This window comes from Scyliorhinus torazame, chromosome 31, assembly GCF_047496885.1.
Source record: "Scyliorhinus torazame isolate Kashiwa2021f chromosome 31, sScyTor2.1, whole genome shotgun sequence".
Classification (NCBI taxonomy): Eukaryota; Metazoa; Chordata; class Chondrichthyes; order Carcharhiniformes; family Scyliorhinidae; genus Scyliorhinus; species Scyliorhinus torazame.
Window position 1 is genome coordinate 3,930,849 of NC_092737.1, and position 18,134 is coordinate 3,948,982.

The window sequence follows — 18,134 nt, forward strand, 5'->3', positions numbered from 1 at the left end:
AGCAGCAGATACCTGGGAACCCCACCACCTGGAGGTTCCCCTCCGAGTCACTCCCCACCCTGACTGGGAAATATACACAGTCAGCTTGTGTGAAAAGGGAGAGACGGAGAGAGAGAGGGAGGGAGAGAGTAGAGAGAGGGATAGAGGAGAGAGAGGGAGAGACAGAAAGAGGGGGAGAGAATAGAGAGACAAAAAGAGGGAGAGAGAGAGAGGGATAGAGGAGAGAGAGGGAGAGACAGAAAGTGGGGGAGAGAGTTGAGAGACAAACAGAGGGAGAGAGAGACAGGGTGAGTGGAGAGACAGAGAGAGAGGGGGAAAGAGAGATGGAGGGAGAGGAAGAGACATAGAGTGAGGGGGAGACATAGAGGGAGAGGGGAAGACAGAGGGTGAGAGAGACAGAGGGAGACCGAGCATGAGAGAGGGAGAGAGACAGAGAGGAGAGAGAATGCGAGGGAGGGACAGAGAGAGAGCGAAAAGAGGGAGGCAGACAGAGAGAGAGGGACCGAGCATGAGTGAGGGAGAGAGAGAGTGAGAGGGAGGGACAGAGAGAGAGTGAACAGAGAAAGGCAGACAGAGAGAGAGAGACACACGGAGACCGAGCATGAGAGAGGGAGAGAGACGGCGGGGGGGGAGACACAGAGAGAAAGGGAGAGAGACAATGAGAATGGAGAGAGGGGAGAGAGGGAGCTCCATGGCGGACGCGGAGGCAGACAGAAAAATTATACCCCCCGATCGGTTGTGCGCCCGAGCATCTAACCGCACGGGTCTAACCCCCGACTGCCTATAAGACCCCCCCCCCCCCGGGGTCTGACCCCCACCAAGGTGGCTGAATCCGCAGTCGCCTCGCCAGCCTCCCGACCGGCAATAGGTGGTCAGTTCCACGCCGTCGGGAACCCGGCCGGTCGGGAGTGGAGGATTGCTGGGCGGGCCTCTATCAATGGCCCCCAGCTGGGCGGCGTACGCCACGATCACGGCGGCTCCCGGCTCCCGGAGAATGGCTGGACCGGCGCCAGGCTCGGTTTCGGGGTGAACGCGGGGCTGCGGAGAATCCAGCCCGAGGTCTTTGCTGGATGGAGCTCAGAGACGCAGCGAGAGTTTAGAGCAGCTTTGAGAGGGAGAAAGGAACTGCGTTCTGATCTGCCTGACTTTGAGCCCACAATTCTTTCCAAGTAGGATAGTTAAAAAGAACAAGAATAATAATATTTAAAAGCAGAGCGGTGTTGTCTGTAGACAAGGAAGGGGTTGAAACGACCCAGTGGAAGCAGCTATTTGAAGATATTCAGCCAGAGTCTGAAGCGGTTCTAACCGGAGCCAAATCTGTTTTATAAAGCAAGTATTACTCTGCACCCTGCTAATTCTAAACTGGATTAAGAGCTATATGGTTATTTTCTGATTGTGTAATGGGAAATTGTATGGTTATGTTAAGGAGTAATTGTTTTATTTTCGGGTTTGAAGTTGAAAGTTTAATAATGTGTTCATCATAAAGATTCGTTTTAGAAATATATAAACCCTATTTTTGGGCAGCATGGTGGCGTAGTGGTTAGCACTGGGTCTACGGCGCTGAGGACCCAGGTTCGAATCCCGGCCCCGGGTCACTGTCCGTGTGGAGTTTGCACATTCTCCCCGTGTCTGCGTGGGTCTCACCCCCATAACCCACAAGATGTGCAAGGTAGGTGGATTGGCCACGCTAAATTGCCCCTTAATTGGAAAAACAAATAATTGGGTACTCTAAATTTATAAAATAAAAACCATTTGTCACGCACCCACTCCTGGAGTGAATCACTCTTTCTGTACAGTCTTAAAATAAACTGAAATGTTGGGGTTTCAGCCCAGTACCCTAGCCTCTGTTGGGGCCTGGTCTGGAACCGTAATACCCCGTAGATTGGGAAACCCTGAGATTGTTACTGCCTCGTAAACATTTTGAAGTAAATATCCATTATGACTATGCGACAAATGTAAGAAATTGTCATATTTCATATTTTCTTTGCAGTAATGTTACTAAAACCTAGGTTAAGATGCATACAGACAGCGTGTCTGCTAAAGCTGTGATTAAGGGGTCGTAAACGTGTGCTAATCATTGATTTGCAATTGAAGTATTCTGGTAATGGAATATTGTTTACGTCTGAACGTCTTATGAGGGGTATTGTGTTTTGGTCTTGGTTAAGCAGGTCATGGGGCATCTTGTGGGAAGGGACAGAAGAATGCCTCCTGCTTTGGGTACAGATGATGGAATTAAGGGGAGGAGCCAGGTCTGTCTGAAAAAGTTAGTTCTTCCTCGGATTTTCACCTGAACAGAGGTGTTTCAGTTTTGATCCTGGGAAATGACCTCTCCAAGGATCCGGCACTGTAAACAGCAAGTAGAAACCTGGGTGATAACTTTATTCATGGGTGGTACTTGGACTATGTTGGTTGGCTTAATTGGAAGACAGAGGCAGGTTCAGGAGTTATGTTAAAGGTTCTCCTTTCACTTAAGAACCTTTGTACCTGTTGATTGTTTCTCTGTTGTTAATGTGGTTAATTCTACTTTACTTTAACATAAACAATACCTATTGGTGAGAGTCATCACTAGGGGCAGTAATGTTTTGTCACAATTATACAAATTGCGATTGGTTGGGTTCTGGTCTGGGATCCTAACAGCTGTAAAGAAACACAAACATATACTGAATATAAACCCTTGGATTTTGTGGAAAAGGTCTAGCGCAGGGTGCCAGAGTGTATCGAGGGGCGTTCCCAGCTGTTCGAATGTCAGTTAAATTACAGAGTGTTCTTCTAAGCCTTTCCCTTTTGGCTGACATGGTGACGCAGTGGTTAGCACTGCTGCTTCACGGCGCCGAGGGCCGGGGTTCGATCCCGGCTCTGGGTCACTGTCCGTGTGGAGTTTGCACATTCTCCCCCGTGTCTGCGCGGGTCTCACCCCCACAACCCAAAGATGTGCGGGGCAGGCGGATTGGCCGCGCTAAGTTGCCCCTTAATTGGAAAAAGAGAAGAAACCTTTTTCCTACGGAATGGTTTTTCTGGTGTTTGTAGAGGCCTCCGAGAACCTGTGGGCTTTTTCAGTCTGCAGGACGGTGACCCCTACGTAAGAAGTGTTTTACTACAGCTCCTGTTCTCACAGTTATTACTAGCACCACTGTTCTGCTGTCTTCCTCTTATTGTCAAACTTTGTCGTTTATTTACACAAAGGAGTTACTTCTTTCAAACAACGCATTTGACTATCTTCTCTCAGGTTACAGCCCGGTGTTACTGAAAATTCCGGAAACGCTTTGCATTATCCGGACATTTGGTTACTGACCTGAGTCAATTCAACTTTTAAACTATTGCTGCGATCTGAGGGGGTGGGGCACGATAACCCCTCCCATCCCACTCGTAACTGCGGTCACTGTTGTATTGTACAAAACGCAGCGCGCAGTTTGCGCATAGCAATATCCCTATGGTCAGCTATGGGTCAGTACTGAGGGAGTGCCGCACTGTCAGAGGGTCAGTACTGAGGGAGTGCCGCACTGTCATAGGGTCAGTACTGAGGGAGTGCCGCTCTGTCAGAGGGTCAGTACTGAGGGAGTACCGCACTGTCAGAGGGTCAGTGCTGAGGGAGTGCCGCACTGTCAGAGGGTCAGTACTGAGGGAGTGCCGCACTGTCAGAGGGTCAGTACTGAGGGAGTGCCGCACTGTCAGAGGGTCAGTACTGAGGGAGTGCCGCACTGTCAGAGGGTCAGTACTGAGGGAGTGCTGCACTGTCAGACGGTCAGTACTGAGGGAGTGCCGCACTGTCAGAGGGTCAGTACTGAGGGAGTGCTGCACTGTCAGAGGGTCAGTACTGAGGGAGTGCCGCACTGTCAGAGGGTCAGTACTGAGGGAGTGCCGCACTGTCAGAGGGTCAGGACTGAGGGAGTGTCGCACTGTCAGAGGGTCAGTCCTGAGGGAGTGCCGCACTGTCAGAGGGTCAGTACTGAGGGAGTGCTGCACTGTCAGAGGGTCAGTACTGAGGGAATGCCGCACTGTCAGAGGGTCAGTACTGAGGGAGTGCTGCACTGTCAGAGGGTCAGTACTGATGGAGTGCCGCACTGTCAGAGGGTCAGTACTGAGGGAGTGCCGCCCTGTCAGAGGGTCAGTACTGAGGGAGTGCCGCACTGTCAGAGGGTCAGTACTGAGGGAGTGCCGCACTGTCAGAGGGTCAGTACTGAGGGAGTGCCGCACTGTCAGAGGGTCAGTACTGAGGGAGTGCCGCACTGTCAGAGGTCAGTACTGAGGGAGTGCCGCACTGTCAGAGGGTCAGTACTGAGGGAGTGCCGCACTGTCAGAGGGTCAGTACTGAGGGAGTGCCGCACTGTCAGAGGGTCAGTACTGAGGGAGTGCCGCACTGTCAGAGGGTCAGTACTGAGGGAGTGCCGCACTGTCAGAGGGTCAGTACTGAGGGAGTGCTGCACTGTCAGAGGGTCAGTACTGAGTGAGTGCCGCACTGTCAGAGGGTCAGTACTGAGGGAGTGCCGCACTGTCAGAGGGTCAGTACTGAGGGAGTGCCGCACTGTCAGAGGGTCAGTACTGAGTGAGTGCCGCACTGTCAGAGGGTCAGTACTGAGGGAGTGCCGCACTGTCAGAGGGTCAGTACTGAGGATGTGCCGCACTGTCAGAGGGTCAGTACTGAGGGAGTGCCGCACTGTCAGAGGGTCAGTACTGAGGGAGTGCCGCACTGTCAGAGGGTCAGTGCTGAGGGAGTGCCGCACTGTCAGAGGGTCAGTACTGAGGGAGTGCCGCACTGTCAGAGGGTCAGTACTGAGGGAGTGCCACACTGTCAGAGGGTCAGTACTGAGGGAGTGCCGCCCTGTCAGAGGGTCAGTACTGAGGGAGTGCCGCACTGTCATAGGGTCAGTACTGAGGGAGTGCCGCTCTGTCAGAGGGTCAGTACTGAGGGAGTGCCGCACTGTCAGAGGGTCAGTACTGAGGGAATGCCGCACTGTCAGAGGGTCAGTACTGAGGGAGTGCCGCACTGTCAGAGGGTCAGTACTGAGGGAGTGCCACACTGTCAGAGGGTCAGTACTGAGGGAGTGCCGCCCTGTCAGAGGGTCAGTACTGAGGGAGTGCCGCACTGTCATAGGGTCAGTACTGAGGGAGTGCCGCTCTGTCAGAGGGTCAGTACTGAGGGAGTACCGCACTGTCAGAGGGTCAGTACTGAGGGAGCCCTGGTCCCTTTGACACATCGATGCTCCCTCAGTCCTGCTCTGAGCTTGGATATTGGGCTTAAATCCATATCTTTCACAAATGGGAAGAAAGAGCGTGTGCGGATAACTGTGTCGATATTACCCCTGTGAAGAATACAATAGATGTTTTTGGATGTAATGGATGTTTGAGTGAAGGATGCCTGGTGCCTGGCTATGATTTTAATGAGCTCTCTCTCTCGGTTTCTCTGACAGGTTCCACGATGCCAAGGGTTATGTGCTGTACCCTCAGATTGGCGATCGAATCGACCTGATCTGTCCACAGTCAGTACCTCCTGCCCGCCATTCCACCCACGAGTATGAATACTATCGTCTGTACCTGGTGACAGAGGAGCAGGCCGAGCTCTGCGACACGGTCCTGAGCCCCACAGTCCTGTTAACCTGCAACAAGCCCGATCAGATCACCCGGTTCACCATCAAGTTCCAGGAGTTCAGTCCCAACCTCTGGGGCTTAGAGTTTAAACCTCAGCAAGATTACTACATCATCAGTAAGTAACAGAGCGGCGCAGTGGGGGGACGGGGGACGGGATAGAGGAGTGGGTTCGAGAGGGGTGTGGCATTGGACAATGTAGGAATTAGGAGCGGAAGTCGGCCATTCAGCCCCTCGAGCCTGCTCCGCTCTTCAATCAGATCCTGGCTGAACTCTTCCTGGTCTCAAATCCACCTCCCTACCTGTTCCCCATGTCCCTTTATCAGAAATCTATCTATCTCCCTCTTAAAACCATTTAATGACTCAGACTCCACCGCACTATGGGGCAGCGAATTTCATAAATTCACCCCCCTCTACGAGAAGTAGTTCCTCCTAATCTCAGTTACAAATCTACCGCCTCTCTCTCTGCCTGTCTGTCTCTCTCTGTCTGTCTGTCTCCCTCTCTGTCTCTGTGTCTCTGTGTGTCTCTCTCTCTGTCCCTCTCTCTCTCTGTCTCTCTCTCTCTGACTCTCTCTCTCTGTGTCTCCCTCTGTATCTCTCTCTCTCTGTCTCTATCTGTCTCTCTCTCTGTCTCTCTCTCTCTGACTCTCTTTCTCTGTGTCTCCCTCTGTATCTCTCTCTCTGTGTCTCTATCTGTCTCTCTCTCTGTCTCTCTCCCTCTCTGTCTCTCCCTCTCTATCTCTCTCTCTCTGTCTCTTTCTCTCTCTCTGTCTCTTTCTCTGCCTCACTCTCTGTCTCTCTCTCTCTCTCAGTCTGTCCCTCTCTCTCTGTCTCTCTCTCTTTCTCTCTGTCTCTCTCTCTGTCCCTCTCTCTCTCTGTCCCTCTCGCTGTCCCGCTCTCTGTCTCGCTCTCTGTCTCTCCCTCTCTGTCTCTCTCTCTCTCTCTCTCTGTCTCTCTCTCTCTCTCTCTGCCTCTGTCTTTCTCTGTCTCTCTCTCTGTCTCTCTCTCTGTCTCTTTCTCTGTCTCTCTTGGTCTCTGTCTCTCTCTCTCTCTGCCTTTCACTCTATCTCTCTCTTTGTCTCTCTCTGTCTCTGTCTCTCTCTCTCTGTCTCTCTCTCTGTCTTTCTCTCTGTCTCTCTCTCTGTCTCTCTCTCTGTCTCTCTCGCTGTCTCCCTCTCTCTCTCTCTCTCTCTGTCTCTCTCTCTGTCTCTCTCTCTCTGCCTCTCACTCACTCTCTGTCTCTCTTCTCTTTGCCTTTCACTCTGTCTCTCTGTCTCTCTCTGTCTCTCTCTCTCTGTCTCTCTCTGTCTCTCTCTCTGTCTCCCTCTCTGTCTCTCTCTCTCTGTCTCTCTCTCTGTCTCTGTCTCTCTGCCTCTCTCTCTGTCTCTCTCTCTCTTTGTCTCTCTCTGTCTCTGACTCACTGTCTCTCTCTCTCTGCCTTTCTCTCTGTCTCTCTCTCTCTGTCTCTGTCTCTCTCTCTGTCTCTCTTTCTCTCTCTCGCTCTCTGTCTCTCTCTCTGTCTCTCTCTCTCTCTGTCTCTGTCTCTCTCTCTCTGTCTCTCTCTCTGTCTCTCTCTCTGTCTCTGTCTCTCTCTCTGTCTCTCTCTCTGTCTGTCTGTCTCTGTCTCTCTCTCTGTCTCTCTTTCTCTCTCTCGCTCTCTGTCTCTCTCTCTGTCTCTCTCTCTCTCTGTCTCTCTCTGTCTCTGTCTCTCTCTCTCTGTCTCTCTCTCTGTCTCTCTCTCTGTCTCTGTCTCTCTCTCTGTCTCTCTCTCTGTCTGTCTGTCTCTGTCTCTCTCTCTGTCTCTCTTTCTCTCTCTCGCTCTCTGTCACTCTCTCTGTCTCTCTCTGTCTCTGTCTCTCTCTCTCTGTCTCTCTCTCTGTCTCTCTCTCTGTCTCTCTCTCTGTCTCTGGCTCTCTCTCTCTCTCTGTCTGTCTGTCTCTGTCTCTCTCTCTGTCTCTCTTTCTCTCTCTCGCTCTCTGTCTCTCTCTCTGTCTCTCTCTCTCTCTGTCTCTCTCTCTCTGTCTCTCTCTCTGTCTCTGTCTCTCTCTCTGTCTCTCTCTCTGTCTGTCTGTCTCTGTCTCTCTCTCTGTCTCTCTTTCTCTCTCTCGCTCTCTGTCTCTCTCTCTGTCACTCTCTCTCTCTCGCTCTCTGTCTCTCTCTCTGTCTCTCTCTCTCTCTGTCTCTCTCTCTCTGTCTCTCTCTCTGTCTCTCTCTCTGTCTCTGTCTCTCTCTCTGTCTCTCTCTCTGTCTGTCTGTCTCTGTCTCTCTCTCTGTCTCTCTTTCTCTCTCTCGCTCTCTGTCTCTCTCTCTGCCACTCTCTCTCTCTCGCTCTCTGTCTCTCTCTCTGTCTCTCTCTCTCTGTCTCTCTCTCTCTGTCTCTCTCTCTCTGTCTCCCTCTCTGTCTCTCTCTCTCTCTGTCTCTCTCTCTCTGTCTCCCTCTCTGTCTCTCTCTCTCTCTGTCTCTCTCTCTCTGCCTTTCTCTCTGTCTCTCTCTCTCTGTCTCTGTCACTCTCTCTCTCTCGCTCTCTGTCTCTCTCTCTCTCTGTCTCTCTCTCTTCCTTTAAGATGCTCCTTAAAACCGACATCATTTGCTGAGCCTTTTGGGTTTTCTGTCCCGTACACCTCCCGGTGTCCGATTCGGGTCCAGGCTGCTGTGAAGCATTCTGGGACGTTTTCCCACATCGAGCACTTTCCCAAAGGCGATTTGATGAGTGCGTGAGAGACGAGGGGCGCGATTCTCCGACTCCCCACCGGGTCGGAGAATTGGCGGTGGCTGGCGTGAATCCCGCCCCAGCCGTGTCCCGAATTCTCCGCCACCAGAGACTCGGCGGGTCGGGAATCGCGCCGGTCGGTGGGCCCACCCCCGGCGAATCTCCTGTCCGCGATGGGCCGAAGTCCCGCCGCTGTCAACCCTCGCCAGACGGCGTGGATTGAACCACCTTTCGAACGGCGGGACAAGGCGGCGCGGGCAGGCTCCGGGGTCCTGGGGGGGGGGGGGGCGCGGGGCGATCTGTCCCCGAGGGGTGCCCCCACGGTGGCCTGGCCCGCGATCGGGGCCCACCGATCCGCGGGCGGGCCTGTGCCGTGGGGGCACTCTTTTTCCTTTCGCCTTCGCCATGGTCTCCGCCATGGCGGAGGCGGAAGAGACCCCCTCCACAGCGCATGCGCGGGGATGCCGTGAGCGGCCGCTGACCCTCCCGCGCATGCGTCGCTCGGCAAAGTCATTTCCGCACCAGCTGGCGGGGCACCAAAGGCCTTTCCCGCCAGCCGGCGGGGCGGAAATCACTCCGGCGCAGGCCTAGCCCCTCAAGGTGAGGGCTCGGCCCCTCAAGATGCGGAGGATTCCGCACCTTTGGGGCGGCACGATGCCGGACTGATTTGCGCCGTTTTTGGCGCCTGTTGGTGGACATCGCGCCGATTGCGGATAATCCCGCCCCAGGTGACAGAAAGAGACAGTGCGAGGCTGAGCTGGGGAGCACCACCAGCACGGGGTAGAGGGACCGAATGCCCTGCTGCCTCTGCCTCCATGGTGTTAACTTCCCAATCTGTGATGGCGAGAGAGCCATTCAGGGAGGGAGGTACAACTTCCTCTGTTAGACGTTTTAGTTGCTGTGAAATAAAGAGTCTAAAGTTCTTGTTCCTTTTCACCAAACACCATTTATTTCACTTCCACAGCCTCTGCTCAAAACTCTTACCAACACACCACCTGACAGAGGCCACCTGAAGCCCCTTTACATATCAGTGTCAATTAATGGATACTTAACATAAATGAGACAACTAATTGCAATGTCTCTTAACCCATTACTTAACATCCTACTGCGGGGAGCCCCATGGGTGGGGTATCAGGGTGATATTGCCCCCATTAGGGGCTACCCATTAACGGGGCAACGTCCGGACCCACTCATTCCGCGAGGGGAATCGCTGGGGATGGAAGGCTGGCTGTGTGAGCCAGGACAGTTGGCGCCGTGCCCGTGACACCCCCCCCTTTGGATCTTTTACACAAGATCTCAGCAACGGGTCAAAACATGGGCATGCGATCAGAGGCTGTAAACCTCAAGAACCAGTTCGTCAGTAAATGGTATCTCGTATCAAATTTCCCGAGCGGGCCAACCTCAGCCTGTGGGAGTTAATTGCTATGTAAACAAAAGCGTCAAACTTTCTGTGTGTGTTTCGGAGAGCGGGGTGTGGGGGTGTGTGGGGGAGCTGGAGGGCATTGTCGTCTCCAGACTCCGGTCCCCGCGTCTCGCCCCCGACCCCGAGAGGCTACGACGGGTTTACCAGAGTGACCGCGGTTCCTGGCACGGTTGGCACCTGGTTGAAAGAGAGATTTTGCGGCGAGACCAGCCACATTCCCCCTCTCCCCCACCGCCCCCCCCCCCCAATCGAATTAATCACCGCAGCAAAACATCCACTAATTACAGCCTTCAAGGGGGACCGGACGATTAAGCTCCTCAATGGCACTTCCTGCATACCGATGTGACCCTGGATTGGTGGAGATTTCACAGTTATTTTTAGGCATTTGCAAACGGGTTAATCACAGGTAGACGGACGAGAAACGGTTTGTGACAAACATACATTTGGCCATCCGCATAAAACTGCGGAGCAGGGATTTCACAGTTCAACATCAAATAGGACGGAGTGGGAAATTGAACTGGAATTTGTGTAAGAGTGGGAGTAACCGGGAAGGTGTTTGGGTCCATTGGGATTGTGTAGAGTGGGAGTGAACGGGAAGGGGTTTGGGTCCATTGGGATTGTTTACAGTGGGAGTGGACGGGAAGGGGTTTGGGTCCATTGGGATTGTTTACAGTGGGAGTGAACGGGAAGGGGTTTGGGTCCATTGGGATTGTGTAGAGTGGGAGTGAACGGGAAGGGGTTTGGAGAGGCGGGAGGGGGGGAGAGGGGGATGGAGGGGGGGTACGGGTGGAGAGGGAGGGAGAAGAAAACAGAGAGAGGGACAGAGAGAGAGGGAGAGATGGAGGGAGGGAGGGAAGAGAGGGAGTGGAAGAGGAGGAGAGATAGGGAGGCAAAGAGAGACAGAGGAACAGACAGAGAGGGAGGGGAGACGGAGGGGCAGAGGGAGGGGAGAGAAAAGGAGAGAGAGGGGGAAAGGGGAGAGAGAGGGAGAGACAGAGAGAGAGGAGAGACTGGAAGAGGCTACAGAGATAGGGAGGTGTGTAGGGATTGGAGGAGGTTACAGAGATAGGGAGGGTTGGAGGGACTGGAGGAGGTTACAGAGATTGGGAGGGGTGTTGGGGCTGGAGGAGGTTACAGAGATTGGGAGGGGTGTAGGGGCTGGAGGAGGTTACAGAGATAGGGAGGGTTGTCGGGGCTGGAGGAGGTTACAGAGATAGGGAGGGAGTATAGGGTCTGGAGGCGGTTACAGAGATAGGGAGGGAGTATAGGGACTGGAGGAGGTTATAGAGATAGGGAGGGGTGTATGGGCTGGAGGAGGTTACAGAGATAGGGAGGGTTGTAGCAGCTGGAGGAGGTTATATAGATAGGGAGGGAGTGTAGGGGCTGGAGGAAGTTACATAGATAGGGAGGGAATATAGGGACTGGAGGCGGTTACAGAGATAGGGAGGGAGTATCGGGACTGGAGGAGGTTACAGAGATAGGGAGGGGTGTAGTGGCAGGAGGAGGTTACATAGATAGGGAGGGGTGTAGGGATTGGAGGAGGTTACAGAGATAGGGAGGGTTGTAGGGGCTGGAGGAGGTTACAGAGATTGGGAGGGGTGTTGGGGCTGGAGGAGGTTACAGAGATTGGGAGGGGTGTAGGGGCTGGAGGAGGTTACAGAGATAGGGAGGGTTGTCGGGGCTGGAGGAGGTTACAGAGATAGGGAGGTTTGTAGGGGCTGGAGGAGGTTACAGAGATAGGGAGGGGTGTAGGGATTGGAGGAGGTTACAGAGATAGGGAGGGTTGTAGGGACTGGAGGAGGTTACAGAGATTGGGAGGGGTGTTGGGGCTGGAGGAGGTTACAGAGATTGGGAGGGGTGTAGGGGCTGGAGGAGGTTACAGAGATAGGGAGGGTTGTCGGGGCTGGAGGAGGTTACAGAGATAGGGAGGTTTGTAGGGGCTGGAGGAGGTTACAGAGATAGGGAGGGTTGTAGGGACTGGAGGAGGTTACAGAGCTGGAGGAGGGTACAGAGATAGGGAGGGTTGTAGGGACTGGAGGAGGTTACATAGGTTGGGAGGGGTGTAGGTGCTGGAGGAGGTTACAGAGATTGGGAGGGTTGTCGGGGCTGGAGGAGGTTACAGAGATAGGGAGGGTTGTAGGGGCTGGAGGAGGTTACAGAGATGGGGAGGGGTGTAGGGGCTGGAGGATGTTACAGAGATAGGGAGGGTTGTAGCAGCTGGAGGAGGTTACAGAGACAGGGAGGGGTGTAGGGGCTGGAGGAGGTTACAGAGATAGGGAGGGTTGTAGGGGCTGGAGGAGGTTACAGAGATAGGGAGGGGTGTAGGGGCTGGAGGAGGTTACAGAGATAGGGAGGGAGTATAGGGTCTGGAGGAGGTTACAGAGATAGGGAAAGTTGTAGGGGCTGGAGGAGGTTACAGAGATAGGGAGGGGTGTAGGGACTGGAGGAGGTTACAGAGATAGGGAGGGTTGTAGGGGCTGGAGGAGGTTACAGAGATAGGGAGGGTTGTAGGGGCTGGAGGAGGTTACAGAGATAGGGAGGGTTGTCGGGCTGGAGGAGGTTACAGAGATAGGGAGGGTTGTAGGGACTGGAGGAGGTTACAGAGATAGGGAGGGTTGTAGCAGCTGGAGGAGGGTACAGAGATAGGGAGAGTTGTAGGGACTGGAGGAGGTTACAGAGATAGGGAGGGGTGTAGGGGCTGGAGGATGTTACAGAGATAGGGAGGGCTGTAGCAGTTGGAGGAGGTTACAGAGATAGGGAGGGGTGTAGGGACTGGAGGCGGTTACAGAGATAGGGAGGGAGTACAGGGACTGGAGGCGGTTACAGAGATAGGGAGGGAGTATCGGGACTGGAGGAGGTTACAGAGATAGGGAGGGAGTATCGGGACTGGAGGAGGTTACAGAGATAGGGAGGGAGTATCGGGACTGGAGGAGGTTACAGAGATAGGGAGGGAGTATCGGGACTGGAGGAGGTTACAGAGATAGGGAGGGAGTATCGGGACTGGAGGAGGTTACAGAGATAGGGAGGGAGTATCGGGACTGGAGGAGGTTACAGAGATAGGGAGGGAGTATCGGGGCTGGAGGAGGTTACAGAGATAGAGAGGGAGGAGAGGGACTGGAGGAGGTTACAGAGATAGGGAGGGAGTATCGGGACTGGAGGAGGTTACAGAGATAGGGAGGGAGTATCGGGACTGGAGGAGGTTACAGAGATAGGGAGGGAGTATCGGGACTGGAGGAGGTTACAGAGATAGAGAGTATTAAGCTGAGGGAGAGATCTGAATGCACTGATGGGAATTTGTAAAGATTAGCTGTCGGTTAGGGGCAGCAGGGGGTAGATGAGTGAGTGAGTGGAGGGGGGTGAGTTAGGATGTTCCCGAGGGGTGAATAGCCTCCACACATCAGCTCCCTTTGTCAGTCCAGCTCTGCTGCTGTCTCCCCAGACGCTGAACGCGTGGCGATAATCAGCGGCCTCTCCCCTCGAAAACGTGAAATTCATTGTATGCCTTGGAGTTGGGATTGGGAAAGATTTGGCAGTGCCCAGCGTCACGGGGTCCTACAGGTCACAATACCATCACCCCATGGTTGAAGTTTGATTTGAGCAATGACGATCTTGCGCAGTTCATCATCGGCGCAGAGATTGTCTCAGGCAGCCGATGATTAACAGTGAACAGGATGACTAACTCTGTTTCCAGCGACATCTCTGCCATCACCGCCTCTCTGTCCCAGTGCTTAATAACTCAGCAAATCCCTGCTCCTCCCTCACCGCATAGACTCTTGTTCCCTTTCTCATTCCTCCCACACTCATCTCTCCCAAATTAAATCCAGTGACAGTCCCGACCGTAAGACACAGGAGCAGAATTAGGCCACTCGGCCCATCGAATCTGCTCCGCCATTCAATCATGGCTGATATTTTCCTCATCCCCATTCTCCTGCCTTCTCCCCATAACCCCTGATCCCCTTATTAATCCAGAACCTATCTATCTCTGTCTTAAAGACACTCAGTGATTTGGCCTCCACAGCCTCGTGCGGCAAAGAGTTCCACAGATTCCCCACCCTCTGGCTGGAGAAATTCCTCCTCATCTCTGTTTTAAAGGATCGTCCCTTTAGTCTGAGATGGTGTCCTCTGGTTCTAGTTTTTCCTACAAGTGGAAACATCCTCTCCACATCCACTCTATCCAGGCCTCGCAGTATCCTGTAAGTTTCAATAAGATCCCCCCTCACCCTTCTAAACTCCAACGAGCACGGGAGCAATAGGTCAGAAGGTGAGAGCATTGAGGGAGAACTAGGGAATAGGGACAGTGGGGCTCTGAGGCAGAGCAGACAGGGAGAAGTTGCTGAACACAGCGGGTCTGGTGGCCTGAAGTGCATATGTTTTAATGCAAGAAGTATTACGGGTAAGGCAGATGAACTTAGAGCTTGGATTAGTACTTGGAACTATGATGTTGTTGCCATTACAGAGACCTGGTTGAGGGAAGGGCAGGATTGGCAGCTAAACGTTCCGGGATTTAGATGTTTCAGGCGGGATAGCGGGGGATGTAAAAGGGGTGGCGGAGTTGCGCGACTGGTTAGGGAGGATATCACAGCTGTACTACGGGAGGACACCTCAGAGGGCAGTGAGGCTATATGGGTAGAGATCAGGAATAAGAAGGGTGCAGTCACAATGTTGGGGGTTTACTACAGGCCTCCCAACAGCCAGCGGGAGATAGAGGAGCAGATAGGTAGACAGATTTTGGAAAAGAGTAAAAACAACAGGGTTGTGGTGATGGGAGACTTCAATTTCCCCAATATTGACTGGGACTCACTTAGTGCCAGGGGCTTAGACGGGGCAGAGTTTGTAAGGAGCATCCAGGAGGGCTTCTTAAAACAATATGTAGACAGTCCAACTAGGGAAGGGGCGGTACTGGACCTGGTATTGGGGAATGAGCCCGGCCAGGTGGTAGAAGTTTCAGTAGGGGAGCATTTCGGGAACAGTGACCACAATTCAGTAAGTTTTAAAGTGCTGGTGGACATGGATAAGAGTGGTCCTAGGGTGAATGTGCTAAATTGGGGGAAGGCTAATTATAACAATATTAGGCGGGAACTGCAGAACCTAGATTGGGGATGGGTGTTTGAGGGCAAATCAACATCTGACATGTGGGAGGCTTTCAAGTGTCAGTTGAAAGGAATTCAGGACCAGCATGTTCCTGTCTGGAAGGAGCATAAATACGGCAATTTTCAGGAACCTTGGATAACGAGAGATATTGTAGGCCTCGTCAAAAAGAAAAAGGAGGCATTTGTCAGGGCTAAAAGGCTGGGAGCAGACGAAGCTTGTGTGGAATATAAGGAAAGTAGGAAGGAACTTAAGCAAGGAGTCAGGAGGGCTAGAAGGGGTCACGAAAAGTCATTGGCAAATAGGGTTAAGAAAAATCCCAAGGCTTTTTACACGTACATAAAAAGCAAGAGGGTAGCCAGGGAAAGGGTTGGCCCACTGAAGGATAGGCAAGGGAATCTATGTGTGGAGCCAGAGGAAATGGGCGAGGTACTAAATGAATACTTTGCATCAGTATTCACCAAAGAGAAGGAATTGGTAGATGTTGAGTCTGGAGAAGGGGGTGTAGATAGCCTGGGTCACATTGAGATCCAAAAAGACGAGGTGTTGGGCGTCTTAAAAAATATTAAGGTAGATAAGTCCCCAGGGCCTGATGGGATCTACCCTAGAATACTGAAGGAGGCTGGAGAGGAAATTGCTGAGGCCCTGACAGAAATCTTTGGATTCTCACTGTCTTCAGGTGATGTCCCGGAGGACTGGAGAATAGCCAATGTTGTGCCTTTGTTTAAGAAGGATAGCAAGGATAATCCAGGGAACGACAGGCCGGTGAGCCTTACTTCAGTGGTAGGGAAATACTGGAGAGAATTCTTTGAGGCAGGATCTACTCCCATTTGGAAGCAAATGGATGTATTAGTGAGAGGCAGCATGGTTTTGTAAAGGGAAGGTCATGTCTCACTAACTTGATAGAGTTTTTCGAGGAGGTCACAAAGATGATTGATGCAGGTAGGGCAGTGGATGTTGTCTATATGGACTTCAGTAAGGCCTTTGACAAGGTCCCTCATGGTAGACTAGTACAAAAGGTGAAGTCACACGGGATCAGGGGTGAGCTGGCAAGGTGGATACAGAACTGGCTAGGTCATAGAAGACAGAGAGTAGCAATGGAAGGATGCTTTTCTAATTGGAAGGCTGTGACCAGTGGTGTTCCGCAGGGATCAATGCTGGGACCTTTGCTCTTTGTAGTATATATAAATGATTTGGAGGAAAATGTAACTGGTCTGATTAATAAGTTTGCAGACGACACAAAGGTTGGTGGAATTGCGGATAGCGATGAGGACTGTCAGAGGATACAGCAGGATTTAGATTGTCTGGAGACTTGGGCGGAGAGATGGCAGATGGAGTTTAATCCGGACAAATGTGAGGTAATGCATTTTGGAAGGTCTAATGCAGGTAGGGAATATACAGTGAATGGTAGAAACCTCAAGAGTATTGAAAGTCAGAGAGATCTAGGAGCACAGGTCCACAGGTCACTGAAAGGGGCAACACAGGTGGAGAAGGTAGTCAAGAAGGCAAACGGCATGCTTGCCTTCATTGGCCGGGGCATTGAGAAGAAGAATTGGCAAGTCATGTCGCAGCTGTATAGAACCTTAGTTAGGCCACACTTGGAGTATTGTGTTCAATTCTGGTCGCCACACTACCAGAAGGATGTGGAGGCTTTAGAGAGGGTGCAGAAGAGATTTACCAGAATGTTGCCTGGTATGGAGGGCATTAGCTATGAGGAGCGGTTGAATAAACTCGGTTTGTTCTCACTGGAACGACGGAGGTTGAGGGGCGACCTGATAGAGGTCTACAAAATTATGAGGGGCATAGACAGAGTGGATAGTCAGAGGCTTTTCCCCAGGGTAGAGGGGTCAATTACTAGGGGGCATAGGTTTAAGGTGAGAGGGGCAAGGTTTAGAGTAGATGTACGAGGCAAGTTTGTTACGCAGAGGGTAGTGGGTGCCTGGAACTCGCTGCCGGAGGAGGTGGTGGAAGCAGGGACGATAGTGACATTTAAGGGGCATCTTGACAAATACATGAATAGGATGGGAATAGAAGGATACGGACCCAGGAAGTGTAGAAGATTGTAGTTTAGTCGGGCAGCATGGTCGGCACGGGCTTGGAGGGCCGAAGGGCCTGTTCCAGTGCGGCACTCCCTCAGTACTGACCCTCTGACAGTGCCGCACTCCCTCAGTACTGACCCTCGGACAGTGCGGCACTTCCTCAGTACTGACCCTCTGACAGTGCGGCACTCCCTCAGTACTGACCCTCTGACAGTGCGGCACTCCCTCAGTACTGACCCTCTGACAGTGCAGCACTCCCTCAGTACTGACCCTCTGACAGTGCGGCACCCCCTCAGTACTGACCCTCTGACAGTGCGGCACTCCCTCAGTACTGACCCTCTGACAGTGCGGCGCTCCCTCAGTACTGACCCTCTGACAGTGCAGCACTCCCTCAGTACTGACCCTCTGACAGTGCAGCACTCCCTCAATACTGAGCCTCTGACAGTGCGGCACTCCCTCAGTACTGACCCTCTGACAGTGCGGCACTCCCTCAGTACTGACCCTCTGACAGTGCGGCACTCCCTCAGTACTGACCCTCTGACAGTGCGGCACTCCCTCACTTCTGACCCTCTGACAGTGCAGCACTCCCTCAGTACTGACCCTCTGACAGTGCGGCACTCCCTCAGTACTGACCCTCTGACAGTGCTGCACTCCCTCAGTACTGACCCTCTGACAGTGCGGCACTCCCTCAGTACTGACCCTCTGACAGTGCGGCACTCCCTCAGTACTGACCCTCTGACAGTGCGGAGCTCCCTCAGTACTGACCCTCTGACAGTGCGGCACTCCCTCAGTACTGACCCTCTGACAGTGCTGCACTCCCTCAGTACTGACCCTCTGACAGTGCTGCACTCCCTCAGTACTGACACCTCTGACAGTGCTAGCTAGGCCCCACACCGCAGCAGATCCGCTGACTGCTCTCCCCCCTCCCTGAGCCTGCTCCATTCCGGCCCCCAGCAGCTGTGTCTGTTTGTTGCTGCCTTGTCGGGAAGGGCTGGGGAATTTCCAGGAACAATGTGTGAATCAGGAGAGAGTATCGCTGGGCTGTGCTCTCCGGAGGCCTTGCTATTGTCTCGTGAAGCAGAGCGAGAGCGTTGATTTCCATTCTCTATTTCTGCATGAGTTCTGTGTGTCCGAGGAGGGGCTGCTGGTGTGATTAATCTCAACGGAATTCGCACAAATCATTTCCAACATCCACATTGTCCTCCTAAAGCCACCGGCCCTCTCTCTCAGCTCGCACAGGTTTTAATGAGCTGGACATAATGTTACTGAGAGGCTAATGATCATTTTTAT

The 18,134-nt window shown here is 52.9% G+C and overlaps 1 protein-coding gene across 1 annotated transcript in view; it reads left to right on the forward strand.

The window, feature by feature from the left end:
* Nucleotides 1-3,005: 3,005 nt before the first annotated feature.
* LOC140404551 (ephrin-B1-like) overlaps nucleotides 3,006-18,134 on the forward strand; it is a 536,635-nt gene continuing 521,506 nt past the window's right edge. The window contains exons 1-2 of the mRNA XM_072493154.1: nucleotides 3,006-3,079; nucleotides 5,409-5,701. Coding sequence (XP_072349255.1) covers nucleotides 3,006-3,079; nucleotides 5,409-5,701 — 367 coding nt within the window. The remainder of the gene's footprint in view (nucleotides 3,080-5,408; nucleotides 5,702-18,134) is intronic.